Below are 14,651 nucleotides of genomic sequence, written 5' to 3' on the forward strand. Positions count from 1 at the left end.
TCAGATTTACAGGGAACCGAGCACTGGCATACCAGAAATGGTGCAGCAACCTCCTCCGTGGTGGGAAGAACTGCCCAGGAGGCAGCCCAAGGAGGCCTTCTGTGGTTGATGAAGTGAATACTACTGGTGGCTATACAGTGTGCCAAGGGTCCTATAAGCGTTCATTCTTTCAACACTTAAATACTAAGCACCACTGTATGCTAGGTACAGCTTTAGGTCCTGATGACACAGGAAACTTAAAAAAAAGGTCCCAACCCTCAGAAACCTTACAAAGGGATAAGTGTAAACAGTCTGTGGGTGTGAATGCTGGGAAAGTGGCTGTTTAGAAAAGAATCCCCCTCAAAAGAGTGTACTAGTCCAAAGGATGAGGGAAGGTGCCCAGCAGCATGCTCGACCTCATGTTTCCCAGCAGAGAAAAGAATGATGGCTGAACTTGCTCTTTTCCCAAGTTGTGCCATCCAAGAGGTCTTCCTGGAAGGAGCCAGGAAGGTATTCACATCCTGGATCTAGTTGCCATCCCACATGCCAGGATGCCAGGGTCACTCCTCTTTGCTTTTTTATCCTGACTCCCCCTCCTCCAGCTTACCTGGGCATTGTGTCCCTACTTTACCTCTGCCCTACCCACCTGCTTACCACTCTCCATGTAGAGCAATGGCCAGCCCACAGCTCTGGAGGGACAGAAGAGCTCACCATCCCAGGCTGCTACTGCTGCCAAGTTCCACCCCTCAGCTCCCACACACTTTCTACCCTCCCTGACCCAGACACACATAACTTCCTAGTCCCAGCCTGGCTTCACTCTTTCCTCTTTTTCCTGACTTCAGCAAATAGGCAGGGGAGGGTTGGTTCACTGCAGAGACTGAAGAGTTACTATAGAAGAGCCTAAGTGGGATGGAGAGAGAGATAGACAGACCCCAGGAAGCCTCCCTGGTTATCTTAGCGTCACAACGCACCAGTCCCAGGCTGGTGGAGGCACCACCACAGCAGAGGCAAAGATTGTATAGGGCTCTCTCCTCCCAGAGCAAAGGATTCTTCCTGCCTGTTCCCTAAGTCTCTAAGCCCTATTGTGCGCCTGCCAGGCACTGAGGAGTCCTTTGGATCTGAAAGGAATCTGAAAATGGTCTTTCCAGTCCAGAGTGGTGGTGCATGCCTGTAAACCCATCTACTGGGGGAAGCAGAAGCAGGAGGATCGAGAGTTTGAGGCCAGCCTGGGCTACCTAGTGAGACTCTGTTGAAAGAGAGAGAGAGAGAGAGAGAGAGAGAGAAAAGAAAAAATTAAAGTGGAAAAGAAAATGTCTTTCCTAGAATCAGCTATCTGTGCAAGGCATTTGGTCCCACGGGGAGGATAACCGTGAGTATTCCTGTGACCACAGTCTTTCTTGTAACCTGGACTTGAAGGAAAGGCCACAAGGCCATCTTACCCAATTTCCTGCTCCAAACCTTTAAAGGCAAGGATTTCTCTGTTTGACAAATGTCCAAAAAAGGGAGATTCTTCAGCCTCCCTTATAGCAAAATCCCTTGCCTCCTTATTCTGGCAGTGCTAAGTTCCTTCTGATGTCTGGCTTCCATTCATATTCCTGCAGTTTAACCTAATTTCTCTTGCCTGAAGCTCAGCAGAAGCCAAGTCCATGGGTGGTCAAGAACACATATGGCTAACTCAACCCTGCAGCTTTCTGGGGCCTCAGAGTCCAGAGTAAAACGCACCAAGTGACCCATCCCAAGTTGCCCCCAAAGATAGAGTAAATGGCCATAAAGTGTCCAAGGAGGAGGGGCTGTTGGTGGGGAAGACATTTTTTAAAGAGAAGGTATACATCAATCAGCTAGTGTCCAGGACAGGCAAGCTACCTCCTCTGCTTCTGTCACTTCCCCTGGTCCTCCACAAGTCCTCTGGGTCATATAAGGAGGTGGAAGAGATTCTGTTCGTTATTTGAACATAACCCTTATGCCATGGGGGGCAGGAGGAGAGGCTTCCCAGAGACAGGCAGAAATTTGGAACTACAGAAGTCCACACATAAAACCTTCTCTCTGCCAGGCAACAGTGGCTCACGCCTATAATCTTAGCTACTCAGGAGGATCTTGGTTCCAGGTCAACCCAGGGAAATAGTTCCAGAGACCCTATCTCAAAGAAACCCATCACAAAAAAGGGCTGGTGGAGTGGCTTAAAGTGTAGGGCCTGAGTTCAAATCTCAGTGTGAAAAAAAAAAAAAAAACCCTTTCCTCCTCTTTAGCCTCAGGTAGCCTAAAAGATGGCCACTAGGTACAGGGACCTCTCTCCCCTGGCTTTTTGACAGTGACAACCAATAGCTGGAAGTTCTTCTGGAAGGCAGATCTAAATCAAAGGCAATACAGGATCTGGACACAGTTGACTCATGCCAGTAATCCCAACTACTTGGGAGGCTGAGATTGTGAGGATTGAAGTTCAAAACCAGCACAGGAAAAAAAAAAAAGAAAAAGTTAGCGAGACCCCATCTCAACCAATAGCTTGATGGGTGATATGTGCCTATCATCCCAGAAGCATAAAAAAAGGATTACAATCCAGGCTGTAATCCTGGCCAGGGCATAAACATGAGATCCTATTTGAAAAATAACTAAAACAAAAAGAGTTGGGACTCAATTGGTAGAGAGCTTACCTAGAAAGTAAGAGGCCCTGAATTCAAAACCCTAATACTACCAAAAAAAAAAAAAAAAAGCGATATAAAAAACTAGAGGCATTGTGTGCACGGCCATCTCCCACTTCAGGGGCAGAACCATCCTTAGATCTGGGGAAGAAGGCTTCTGTCCTGGGTCCTGCTCTTTAAAAGTCCCCTGACCCCTCTCTGGCCCTCTTGAGATTGTGACCATGCACACAGGGCCAAGGGGAGGAGCCTGCCCCAAATTCACATCCCTTCTAGACCACACTCCAGGTACCAGATACCAAGTACCCTGGAATTCCTTGCCCAGCAGCCAGCACTGACCCTCTCAACCTAGTCCTTCTTTCCAGAAGTACTGTGACACACAGGTGGTAAGAAGTGACAAGAGCAGTTATGGCAGGTGTGGGAGGAAGGACAAAACCTGGACAGGCGTCTACATGTATGTACTGAGGGCCCTTTGTGGTGTAGGCCGAGCCAGAGGTGTGGAGGGAAGAGGAGATGGCCCAGGGGCTAGGGAACAGTTCTCTCTGGGGCTGCCATGTTTTGACAGACTCTGAGAGTTCTAAGTTCCCTCCTGGACCTTTGGGTTAATGTGAGGCAACTTTGGTATAGGATAGCTTCACAGTTTGGTAGCTTGCTTTGGAACTCACATAGATCTATGGTATGTGTCCTCCTGCCCCTGCCCACTGGTGGGGTTGGGGGGAGGCGGTTAGGGAGAGGACACCAAGCTGCAGAAGAGCCTGGAGGCCCCCAACTCAGCTGCTGGAGGGAGCCCTGCATTGTACCACCTAGAGCTGGAAGAAAAGAGGGTGGTAAGGGGCCAGGAAAGAATAGGGAAGACTCGCCTTTTTCTGCTGCGTTTTGTCCAGGAGATGAGCCTTGAGGACAGAAGCTGTCCACAGCCAGTCCTATGGGTGTGTGCCCAGCCTGGGAGGGCTCTTAATTATAGAGGTAGCTCCAGCGACAAGACACCACTTCACGGCAAGTCCTGTGGGTGGGTTGGAATGCCAAAAGGGAGACAAGAAAACAGAGATAGGACTGGCCAGAAATAGTACAGGCCAGGGCTAGATTCCAGTGTCTGGAGAAAAGAGCCAGGAGGGGGTCAGGACCTATCAGAGAATGTCTGTCACAGGGCTAGCTGTCTTTGCCCACTCCCCTTCCCCAGAATGCAATCCCAAGATTTTAGGAGCCAGTGGAACCAGCTCCTGGCATCAGTGCTCTGAGCTAGGTCTCAGCTCTCTGAGTAATCCTCCCAGCAACACCCCCCACACATACACTTCCTAAGTGGTTTTAGAGGGGAGGGAAGGGCCCCCAAGACCTGGCCACCTGAGTCATCTACTCCAGGCCTGGGTGACTCCATACATAGGCTGACACATTTGGGGCCCCACCTGCCTTTCCAGCCCGCCTGCCCCTTCCTCCCTCCCTCCACAAGCCAGGAGAGATGCCTCCCCTGACAAGACACCCTTCCCACGGAGAGGCCACCCCTCCCAAGCTCCTCTGTGCGCACACACACACACACACACACACACACACACAGAGAGAAAGGAGCAGCATTTTCTCTCCCACCTGTGGAGAGTTCTTGGGAAGAGGATGAAGGAATTGTCTAAGTGGAGCATCTTTCCTTTCCTTTGCACAAACGGGGAAACAGGCTGGAGCCAGGAGAGAGGCTTTTTTAAGGCCACGCACTAGCAAATTTTTGCAGGGCAAGGACTGCAGCCTTTGTCTCCTCCCCACCCCCAGCTGAGATTTCTTTTCATCACAATGAAGATGGGATTTAGTGGGGAAGGAGATGAGGACCAATTCTTTCCAGCTTGATTTTGTCATCTGAACGGGACTTCAGAAAAACCTTGGGTTTAGAGAGCCAGGACTAAGGGCAGTGGGTGACTGCTGGTGGCTGGCCTACCCTTCTCAGGATCTAATCCAGTAACCTAGTCCTTATTTCCTCTAAGAGACCCTTCCCCACCCTGTCCTCCCCACCTCCCAGGTTTCTGTGACTGACTTCACTTAGTGGGAACTAGGGCTGGACTTGGAGGCCCTAGCCCAACCCAACCGATAAGCCCCCCAGGGAATTTGAGGGTTGAGATCCTTGAATATTTCATCAGCACCTCAGCCTCCAGCTGAAGTAGCAGCCAACTTACAGCTCATGGATAATTTACAGCCCCAACAGAGAACCTAGAAGTGCTGGGGGGAGGGGCAGCGAGCAAGGGCTGGGGGAAGGTCCAAACCAGGCTGTTGATAAGGGTGTTGGAAAGAAGCTGGAGCCAAATGTGTGTGAGGTGCCAGGCAGGGGCTCCAAGACCAGGGACATATCCATTTTTAAGGTTACTAATGTATTAAAAGTAAATAAATAAATAAAACAGGGTTATCAAAATAACTGTGCGAAAGGTTAAAGTCATATGACAAACATTTTCTGAATTCGGCCTGTCCCTGTTTCTGTGACTTGGTGTATAACCTCATTCAGAGAGACGACAAAAAAATTTAATGGGAGGTTCTCTATGGAGTGAGGCCCTCAAATAACCCCCTGCTCCCCATACCAAGGGAAAAGGCCAAACTTCCCACTAAATTGGCTGAGCCTGACCTCTTCCCAGCCTCCTCCTGGAAAGCCATAAGGATTTTAGTTAAGTAGTTAAGGGCAAAGGAGGAAATTGGGCTTAGCCACCTCTTGCTTCTCACTAACATCATTGCACTTTTCTTCTAACACAAAAGATGGAAAAGGTGACCTAAAATGAAAAATGTCAAGTTATCTTGGCCTTTTCCTTGCTTATGATATATCTTAGTGATTTCTTTCAGGAGTCAAAAGGTCAAGTATGTGCATGTGGGGAAAGGCAAGCAAACCAACACATCCTCCCCCTTACCTCAGTTTCCCCACCTGAGTCATGGTCAAGAGTGGTGTTCCCATACCAAGGGGGACAGAGGAGATGCTATCCAGGCACCCTGGCGCCAAACGGGGCCCAGGCAAGTGGTGATTATGGGGTGATGTGTCCATAGGTTGGGCCTGGACAGCCTTGGAGGTCAAACTCAGACATACTGGTCCTCAGTTTCCCCACCCATAAAATTGAGGCCACCTGCTAAGTCTGTTCTTGGAGAGAAGTTGCAAAATAAGGCCTGGAGGAAAGTCCCAGAGTAGGCAAACTGGAGGGCTTGGGCCTTGTGGCTGCTGGGACCTCCCCAGTTAGGTTAAGCTGTGGGCCCCAGTGCCAACTGGGTACAGCTTCTGACTGGGAAAGGGGCCCCTTCTTTCCCTCACTCTTCCTTCCTGTTCTTCCCTTCTTTTCTCTCTCCTCCACCTCTCCCTTTACAGAGATCCTTGTGATCTGAGCACATTAGGGGCTTTGTCTCCACACCTTGCAGCCTTCACCTGCCTCTCCTTGGTACCAGCTGATAGCCTAAAGGGACAAGTTCAACCACCAGAGACAGAGCATTCTCTCTCTTCTCTGAGCAGCAATGACTGGGAAGAGACCCAGTCAACCACCTCAAGGAAGCCTGGACAAGCTGCTTGTCACTCCTCAGCTTCACCTGGAACAGAGAGAAATTGACAGCTGTGATACAAGACAGTTTTGAGGGTTGCAAGTAATTTTTCCAGTGCCTGGTACTTTGCAGGTCCTCAGTACATTGTAATAGCTATCCTTAGGATGGGGTCTTTCTGGGTTGGGGACACCTGAGGGCATGTCTTTGAGTTTGGCCTTACCAGGTGGGCATCCCAGTGCCCTTTGGCCATCTCTAACCCTCTACCCATCATGCTATGCATTCCAGGACTGAGGAGGTGCTGATTGGGTGTTAGGGCAGGTGAGGAGGTGGACAGAAGGAGAGAAATGGAGGTGTGGAGGAGGGGAGGGTTACTGGACTGGATGGGGTGGGGAGAATGGGCTGCAGGGCCCACATGGAAACTGACTGGGACTCTGTCTCACCGGTTTGGGGAGAGACTGGCATGGGGAGTGGTGGGAGGGGTTGGCGGTTCCCTGGGAAAGGGGAGCTGAGCAAGCCAGTGGGATGACTGGCTAAAGGCCTGGATGGGAGTGCCTAGGAAGAGGACAGCCTCCTGCTCTCAGGGAACAACCCCTAAAACACATCCCCACACACCCATTCTCTCAAACAAAGGCTCTCTCAAATGTACACTTGGGACATGCCTATCAATACACTTAAACTGTAACCCATACCTAACATAACTATCAACTTATATAACATTAATATTTCACTGCTCGTCTCCTCCTTAGAACATAAACTTCACAAGGGCAGGGTGCTTCGGCACGCACACTCAAAGACCTGTGTCACATACTCACACCAGACCCGCACATCATCACACACACAAAAGCACACAGACCTTCACACCCTGGCCCACAGGCACTCTTGGACCCACACCCAGCCATGTGGATTCCAAAGACTGTGCTCATAGCAGCACACATTTACATAGACACGCTTAAGCACATCCCGCTTGGCTCCCTGCTCTCCCGGTGCTAGCCCTGGAGGGCACCCCCTCCCAGGAATAGGGGCGGGCCGCTGACATGACAACACCATAGCTTGGAAAGGGTGGGGTAGGCAGGGCTACCCTGTCACCTGGGAGCTATCTACCACTGCAGACCCACCTGTGGCAGGGCAAGGAAGGAGAGAGGAAAGAGGAAGCTCTCCAAATCCCCAGCTTGGACTCAGCCCTTTCTCCAGATGCAGACTTTGGCCTTCCTGCCCTCATCTGGATCAAGGTCTAGGGGAGTGGTTGGACTGGGGCAGTCTTCCAGGGCACAGGTGGGTGGGGCCCAGTCCAGGTCATCTGGCACATGGGGTGTGGACAGGGGTGAGGCAGTGAGAACTTAGCTTTCCAGAGTCTACTCCACCCTCTAGTAGGAAGCCTCCTGTCACCCTGTTCCCCGGGAGCCTAGCAAGGCAGAGAAGAGGACAGATGGTCTCCTGGTTAGCCTTGGCCCTGTATTCCTCTCAGAGGGGCCCCTTTTGTCCCCACTTTCCTACTGTGGAATGGTAGTGGGCCAGTAAGGCTCAGTGCTTGGTGGTAGAACTGGGACACTGTCTGCCCCCACACCTCCAGACTCCTGATGATACAACATTTGGCAAGAAGGCTATGACTGTCCCACTGTGCCAAAAGAAGACCCAAGTCATCAAACCATATCCTGATGTTTCCTCTGGCCCCTGAACTGGGGCTCCAACTGGCTTTCAAGGGGGGATGGTCAAAGGACAGAGCAGGGCATGCCTTCTCTGAGTCTAGAGAAATTCCAAGAAAGTAAATGAATTGTTAAGTAAATGTCCTTGGGCCCCATCTCTACATCACCGGCCATATGCCCTAAGAGGAGTGATGCAGAACTACGAAAACAAAGGACATCCCATCTTGGAAATTTTAAACTATCATCTTACCAAAGGAACAGTGTTCTCACACCCCCTGGTGGCAGATCCAAGATGGTACACAGCTTGCAGGATGACTCAGGTCTCACACACAGACCCTGAGATAGACAGACACGAGGGCCACACTGTGTTCTACCCCTGCACTGTACAGAGAGGAGATGGACGCAAAGGGTGGGAGGCAAAGACCTGCACCCTGGGGAGACTGGGGCCCGGTGCTGGGATTCATTCAACAATAGCCATTTATTTATTGAGCACCCACTCTGGCATTTATTGAGCACCAGAACTCCAGGTCCCATGCTCTTCATGACCACGCTGTCCCTCTGCAACTCAGGCTGAGACTTCAGCTGGCAGCTGTAAGTTTCTCCTTCAAGAGACTGTCCAGGAGGGAGGAGCAGTGGGGAGAAGAACCTTCCCAACCATAGCCCTCTTGGCCTGTAGCACCACCCCCACCCTGGAATCCAGAGACACAGAAGAGGCAGGATGGGATCTGGGGAGCAGCTCCCACAGGTGGGACAGGATGGGGTCCAGTCACCTGTGTCCATTTTAAGTTTTAATAAATAGCTATTGAGCCAGGAGCCAGTGGCTCACACCTGTAATCCTAGCTACTCAGGAGGCAGAGATCAGGAGGATCGTGGTTCAAAGCCAATCCAGACAAACAGTTCGAGAGACTGTATCTCGAAAAAACCCATCACAAAAAAGGGCTGGTGGAGTGGCTCAAGGTGTAGGCCCTGAATTCAAGCTCCAGTACCACAAAAAAAAAAAAAAAAAAAAAGGTCTTGTTGCCCAGGTGTCCCAAGCTCTTGAGGGGGCACAAGGGACCCCCTTTTCTCATGACAGTTCTGGCTCTGGTTCTGAAAAAGAAAGGAGAAAGCATTGGGTTAGCCCTACCCACTCCAACAGGTATCCAAGAGTTCTGGCTGGAGGTGGGATAGGCAGGCCCAAGGTCCCCAGGAATAGCCTCAGCTGGCCCCAGCACCACACACATACTCCAATAGGTCCATAGCCCAGGGGGTGGATCCCTGTCCCCAACCTCCATTTCAGATTGTGTCCCTACCCCCTCCACCAGGACCCATCACTGACCAGCCTCAGCCTCGTCACCCTTGGCATCCGGTTCCTGCCACCAGTCAGCATAGAGGCCCTCCTCGTAGTCACCCTCCCCCTCAAACTCAGTGTCAGATAGAGGTTCCTCCAGCTTCAGTGGTGGTTCTGTCTCCTCCAGTTCCATCTAGAGCAGCCCAGGGTTGGGAGAAATCAGGTCACTGCAGACTCAAACCTGGATGGGCACCTTTCCTGACCACGGTCCCATCTCTCATTTCCCAAAGCTCCCCTTCCCAAGGTCAAAGCCTAATATGAGGACAATATTAGGGTTTGTCCTGCTGGGTCCCACTCCCAAACTTCCCCCTCCCCGTCCCCGCCACCAACAAGTGAGGCATAGGGTTCCACCAGCAGAGGCCCAGTGCTAGCGTCAGCACTGACTGCATCCCAGCCCCACCTCAATCATCACCACCCCGTGAGAATACTGCCAGTACATGCACATTGTCTGCTGGGGCTGTTTCCCTGCCAGGAGTGCCTTTGCTCCCTGGGCCTGGACAGTCTTGTTGATCCCGCCAAAGCCAGACGTCAGCTCCAGGCTGAGGCCCTCACTGATGACCAGGCTGGGCAGGGAACCCTCCTCTGGTGCCCATGCTGACCTCTCCACAGTTTGGGGCACCCATGAGACCACTCAGGAAAGGGACTGTGTCTTTCATCAGCTTATCCCAACCCTAAGCCTGGTGTCTAACAAATAGCAGGCAACAAGTAACAGTCATCAAAACAGCCATCATTCCCTGAGCACCTATATCAAATGCTTTACATACTTGATCTCACTTGATTCTCACCACCGCAAAACATAAAAGGGCAATATTTTCTCCATTTGATTGTTGAAGAAACAGAAGTATGAGAAGTTACCCGAGACTTGCCTGGAGGCCACCCAACTGATAAGTGGTAGAGCCAGGTGTGACCAGCACCTAAGCCAGAAGCTGATAGTGAAGATCATGCCCCCGAGTTTGCTGAATGGGGGTGCCAATGGGGGAATGAATGCACAAGTGCTGGGCAGCAGCATCTCAAAGAAACTCAGCCCATCAAACTCATTTAGAACCAATATAATCCACTATGGTCCTTTCCTTCCTGGCATCCTGCATTCAGTCATTCATTCCCTGGTTCATTCACACTGTTTCTGAGTACCATTGTTGTGCTGGGTGCTATGGAGGAGCTAGGAATAATCCCCTGTCTGGGAATGCAATTCTCCAGGCTGGAGAAGGGGAAGGGCTAGGGCTGCAAGTAACTCCAAGTTCCAGGCCAAGTGGCCAGGCAGGAGGGAGGGTCAGAGTTGGCACTGCAAGCCCAAAGAGAGCCAGGGCTCCCTGGAGGAGGCACCATATGAGCTTGGCCTGGATGAGCTGGTGTGGGGCATGCCGAGAAGGGACCATGAGAACTCTGAGGTGAGGAGAGAAGAGGAGGTGCAGATGAGGGATAGGCAATCCTTTCCCACTTCAGGACAGCTGGGCTGACCTGTCCCACACAGTAGCCCCAGGAAAAAGCCCAAGGTGTCCCCACACAGCCCAGCCGAGAGCACAGGGGGCCACTCACCTCATCGTCTGACTGCAGGTACACGTGTGTGAACTCCAGCAGCTCCCGCAGCTCAGTGGTCTGGTTGTGGTAGAGCTTGGCCTCCTGGGAGAAGGGAGGAATGGCGTAAGCCACATTCTGCTGCTAGATGGCAGGGAGACAGGGCTCCCGGCATCCCAACCCACTGACCCCTTTCAGCTCAAAGATCAGCCCATATGCTGATCCAATAATCACAGGTACTTGGAGCACTGGGTTAAGGATTCTGAGGGGTCAGGGAGAATTTATCTCAATTCATTAGTAATGTCTGCCATTGACAATGAAAGTGACCTAGACACCAAGGCTTTCCTTAGTTGGTTCAGCTAGGAGTTCTGGGGGAAGAAGGGCAAAGGGCACCAGTGAGGGCAATGAAAGGAGGAGGGGAGAAGGCAGGCGTGGTCCCCTACTTTCATCCGTCTCACATCCCTGACACTGTGATGCTGAGGTAGGCAGTTCCACCCCTGTATTACAGGTGAGGCAACAGATTCAGAAAGGGGCAGTGATGTTCCCAGGACCTTACAACTGTGGGGCTGGGTTTTAAACCCCATGATTATAACCACAATCTATATTCATTCTTTCTCCTTCCCCTTCTGCCTCCAAAGGAAGCCAGGAGTTTTTTCATCAAACTAAAATTGCATGTGTGGCAAGTGTTCAGAAGGTGGTGCCCACCTCCCGGGGCTGGAAGTCCTCCTCTTCCAGGCCCCAGCGAGCCCGGTGGAAGCGGTAATACACCAGGTTCTGCTGCATGACGCTGTCCTGGGGGTCGAAGAGCATGTAGCTAGCAGCACTGCGGGCAGCCTGGCGCACGTCATTCACTGTGGTAGGACAGGGTGAGGAACAGCCCTGGTGCTTTCCTGCAGGGCAGCCCCATGAAGCCCTCCCCACACCCACCTCCCAATTCGGTACCCCTGCTCCCCAGCCACTTCCCACAGCCTGCCTCCCAATGCCTGCTGGGCTCCATGCCCCACCCAATAATAACGCAAACTAGCAGGTATTGGGTGTTTCCTGTGCACCAGGCCCTGTGTGACTCACTGCAGCCTCGCTCATTTGTCACTTGCATTTTATAGATGAGAAATCGGAGGCACTGAGGGGTTAGATAAACTGCACCAGCTCCCACAGCTGGAGAATGACAGCACTGGGAAAGTAGAGGTGCTCCATCTCTCTGCCACCCACCTTCAGGAAGGGTCTCCTGGCTGGTCCTCAGCCCCTGCATCCCTAACTCCAGCCTCTGAAGCTTGGCATCTCCACATTACAGGGACCACAGGCTGACCATCCCAGCCCTGGTCCATGGCAGGATCTATCTCAAGTGAGAAGAAGTATAGGTCCTGGTGCTACTTTGTTTTAGTCATGGGACGAAAGGTCCCCTGCCCTGTATGAGCCTCAGTTTTCTTATCTGAAAAATGGGCCTAGTAATGCCAGCTGTACAGTTTTGGTAAGATAAGGGCTTTATAAACTGGAAGTGCTTAGCAGTTGTTGGCTGCCTAGCCAATCACCCAAGAGGCCCTCAAATTCTCCCCAAGGCTGCACTCTGTTCCCAGAGCCTCTCACCCACCCCATACCCTCTGAGTTCCCTCCCTCTGCCCCTTCCTCTCATCACCCAGGGTCCTCAATCCGAGAGATGACCGTGGGAACCCAATGCTGTCATCTTCCACACCTCTTCCTCCCCTTGCCCAGCCCATGCAGGAAGCTCACGCTTATAATAGGCAAACTGCAGGTAGTGATACATGGTGGCCACGAACTTGTCCACAAAGTAGCCGCCCACATTGGGAGTCAAATTGGCCTCACAGTCCACCTTGCACTGTAGGGAGTCTGCAAAGAGATCTGGGGGTAGAAGCAGCAGTGAGAAGCTGACAGTGTACTGACCCCAGCTTGGTGGTAGAGGACTCCAAAGTTCAGCTCTGCCTACTGGCCTGCTTCCCTGTCTACAAAGAGCGAGCCTGTTGTTTCCCAACACACCAGATAAAGTGTGTGAAGTGCCTGGCACATAATATGTGATGCAGGCTGGAAAAGACTGACTTATCCCCCAGTTCAACCCCCATTTCAAGCCAGAGGGAGTTCTGGAAGAGTGTGGCAGGGTGTTTGGGGTGGGACTGGCCCCACAGAGAGAAGCTAAGGACAGCCCTTTGTGTCCCTTTGAGGAATCTTTTAGGGATCTAGTGATCTTCCACACACACACACACACACCTGCTGGGCGTTTATAGGACATCTTCTGCACATCTGCCTGGAAGGCCTTTGAACCCAACCTTCCCAGATGCTTCTGGGTACCACTATCTCTCTGCAGCAATACTCAGCTCTTTGGAAACTCCTGATTAGCCCTCTGCAGGTTACCCTCAGCTGACCGCAGGTTACCCAAGGGCTGAGAAGACTTGTGTTCACTGTAGCTGCTCCCTGAGCATTGGGAAAATGAGTATTTAAGGGGCCTGAGGAGTCCTGGGAAGCAGGGCCCTGTGGCTAAGGGATGCCCATGGTAGTCTGAGTGGGAGATACCTGCTATGGCTGGGTAGAAGTCCTTGAAGTCCTCCTGCTCGTGGGCCCCCTCACAACCAGCCAGACAGCGGGCAAAGATGGCCAGGTATTCAACCAGGGCCCGCTCCATGTCCTCCGTGCTGCTGCGGAAATCCCCGCTGTTGTAGAGCTTCACAGCCTTAAGGAACACCGCCTGTGGGGAGCATGGCGTGGAGAGTCCAGGGTAACCCCGCACCTCCTCTTCTCTACCAGTGGGGAAGGGGGTTGGGAAGGAGCATCAGGGCCAGCCCTGCCCCTGCCCTCCACCCCACCTCGTAGGGCTGGGCCTCTAGATCCGTGAGGGACTCATCGGAGACGTCCAGCATCCCTTGGTAGTACTTGAGATACTTGGCGGTCAGCTCGTGCTTAGGGTTCTTCTGGAGGAAGGTATAGGCCGCGGCCACCGCCTTCTCCAGCCGGTTAGCCTAGTGGAAAGCGTAGGAGGAAGGATCAGTAGGGCCGAGCCAGTAGCCCCGCGGGCACAGGCCACCCACGTTCCTACAGTCCCCGGGCAACTCAACGTGGACCCGGGTCGCGCCGTGCGGGCGGACGGGTGGGCGCCCACCTTGAACAGCGCATAGTGCAGGTATTGGTAGGGCAGGCGACTCTGGAAGTCATGCAGCAGCTGGCGCGGCGGGTAGGGCACCTGGAAAGCGGGCAGGGTCCGCTTGCAGCGTCGCAGGCAGGCGGCGCGCTCCAGGACGCGGCCGAAGAGCCGCAGCTCGCGAGCCCAGTCATCGCCGCCGCCGTCGCCGTGGCCGTCGGGACTACGCGCCGGCCGGGGCTGCGTGGGGTCGCTGCAGTTGGCGTGGCAGAAGGCCTCGCTGTCGCGCAGCAGCCGGTGCAGTCGCAGCGCCGCCTCCAGGTAGCGCGCGCTCTCGCGCCAGCTCTCGCCCTCGTACTGCTCCAGCGCGTGGCCGTAGGCCGTGGCCAGAGGCATCAGGTCCTCGGGCGGGAAGCCCCGGAAGCTGTACTTCTCGTACTGCGCCCCGGCGCTGCCCAGCAGCAGCCACAGCAGTCCCCACGCCGCCCAAGCCATGCCCCTGTCGCGCCCCGAGGCTCCCGGAGCAGAGAGCGGCCCGGCCCCGCCGACGGGCGGAGGGTCTGGAGCGAGGCCCCGCGGCGCGCCTGCTGGGTCTTAGCGCCCGCCTGGGAAGGCTCCCGAGCGAGGGACTAGTCGGGGAGGAGGGGAGGGTAGAGGCGGGAGGAGGGGAGGGGTGAGGGACAGGGTCGCGCCCCCTTTCTTTTTTAGAGGTTCTCATAATATCCCGAATCCGCTATGTTGGCCTGACCCCCTGCCTTTGGGGTCTTCCCGTTGGCAGATGGTGGGTGGATTAGGGCATGCTTCATGCCAAAGATGGGGAACCCAGAATGACCCACAGACAGTGCCCCCACCTTAAGATCAAGAAGGGGAGGGAGGTACCACCTCCCTCTACTCCGCGGGTCTCGGGGAAGTCCCGGAACCTGGACTTCCCTCCGAGCGCCCCTTCTGTACCCTCTAGGTCGCCCCCCCACCCCCCGCATCTC

The 14,651-nt window shown here is 53.4% G+C and overlaps 1 protein-coding gene across 1 annotated transcript; it reads right to left on the minus strand.

Annotated features, from left to right (window-relative positions):
* Positions 1–8,197: 8,197 nt before the first annotated feature.
* Positions 8,198–14,237, minus strand: P3h4 (prolyl 3-hydroxylase family member 4 (inactive)). The gene is made up of 8 exons (XM_020178519.2): positions 13,690–14,237; positions 13,397–13,549; positions 13,107–13,278; positions 12,312–12,440; positions 11,289–11,434; positions 10,605–10,688; positions 9,057–9,201; positions 8,198–8,827 (listed from the first exon to the last, which is right to left on the minus strand). Exons 1-8 carry the CDS (start codon positions 14,161–14,163, stop codon positions 8,805–8,807), a joined length of 1,326 nt encoding a protein of 441 aa, XP_020034108.1. The 5' UTR covers positions 14,164–14,237; the 3' UTR covers positions 8,198–8,804.
* Between the last annotated feature and the right edge of the window lie 414 nt (positions 14,238–14,651).

Source organism: Castor canadensis, chromosome 11, assembly GCF_047511655.1.
Source record: "Castor canadensis chromosome 11, mCasCan1.hap1v2, whole genome shotgun sequence".
In the NCBI taxonomy this organism is placed as follows: domain Eukaryota; kingdom Metazoa; phylum Chordata; class Mammalia; order Rodentia; family Castoridae; genus Castor; species Castor canadensis.

Coding starts and splice junctions, on each gene's coding strand:
- P3h4 (XM_020178519.2), bottom strand. CDS start 14,163: ATGGCTTGGGCGGCGTGGGGACTGCTGTGGCTGCTGCTGGGCAGCGCC. Junction 11,435..12,311: donor GCAGTTTGCCTATTATAAGC/GTGAGCTTCCTG, acceptor GTCCTACCACAG/TGAATGACGTGCGCCAGGCT. Junction 9,202..10,604: donor ACCTGCAGTCAGACGATGAG/GTGAGTGGCCCC, acceptor GGGCTGCTCTAG/ATGGAACTGGAGGAGACAGA.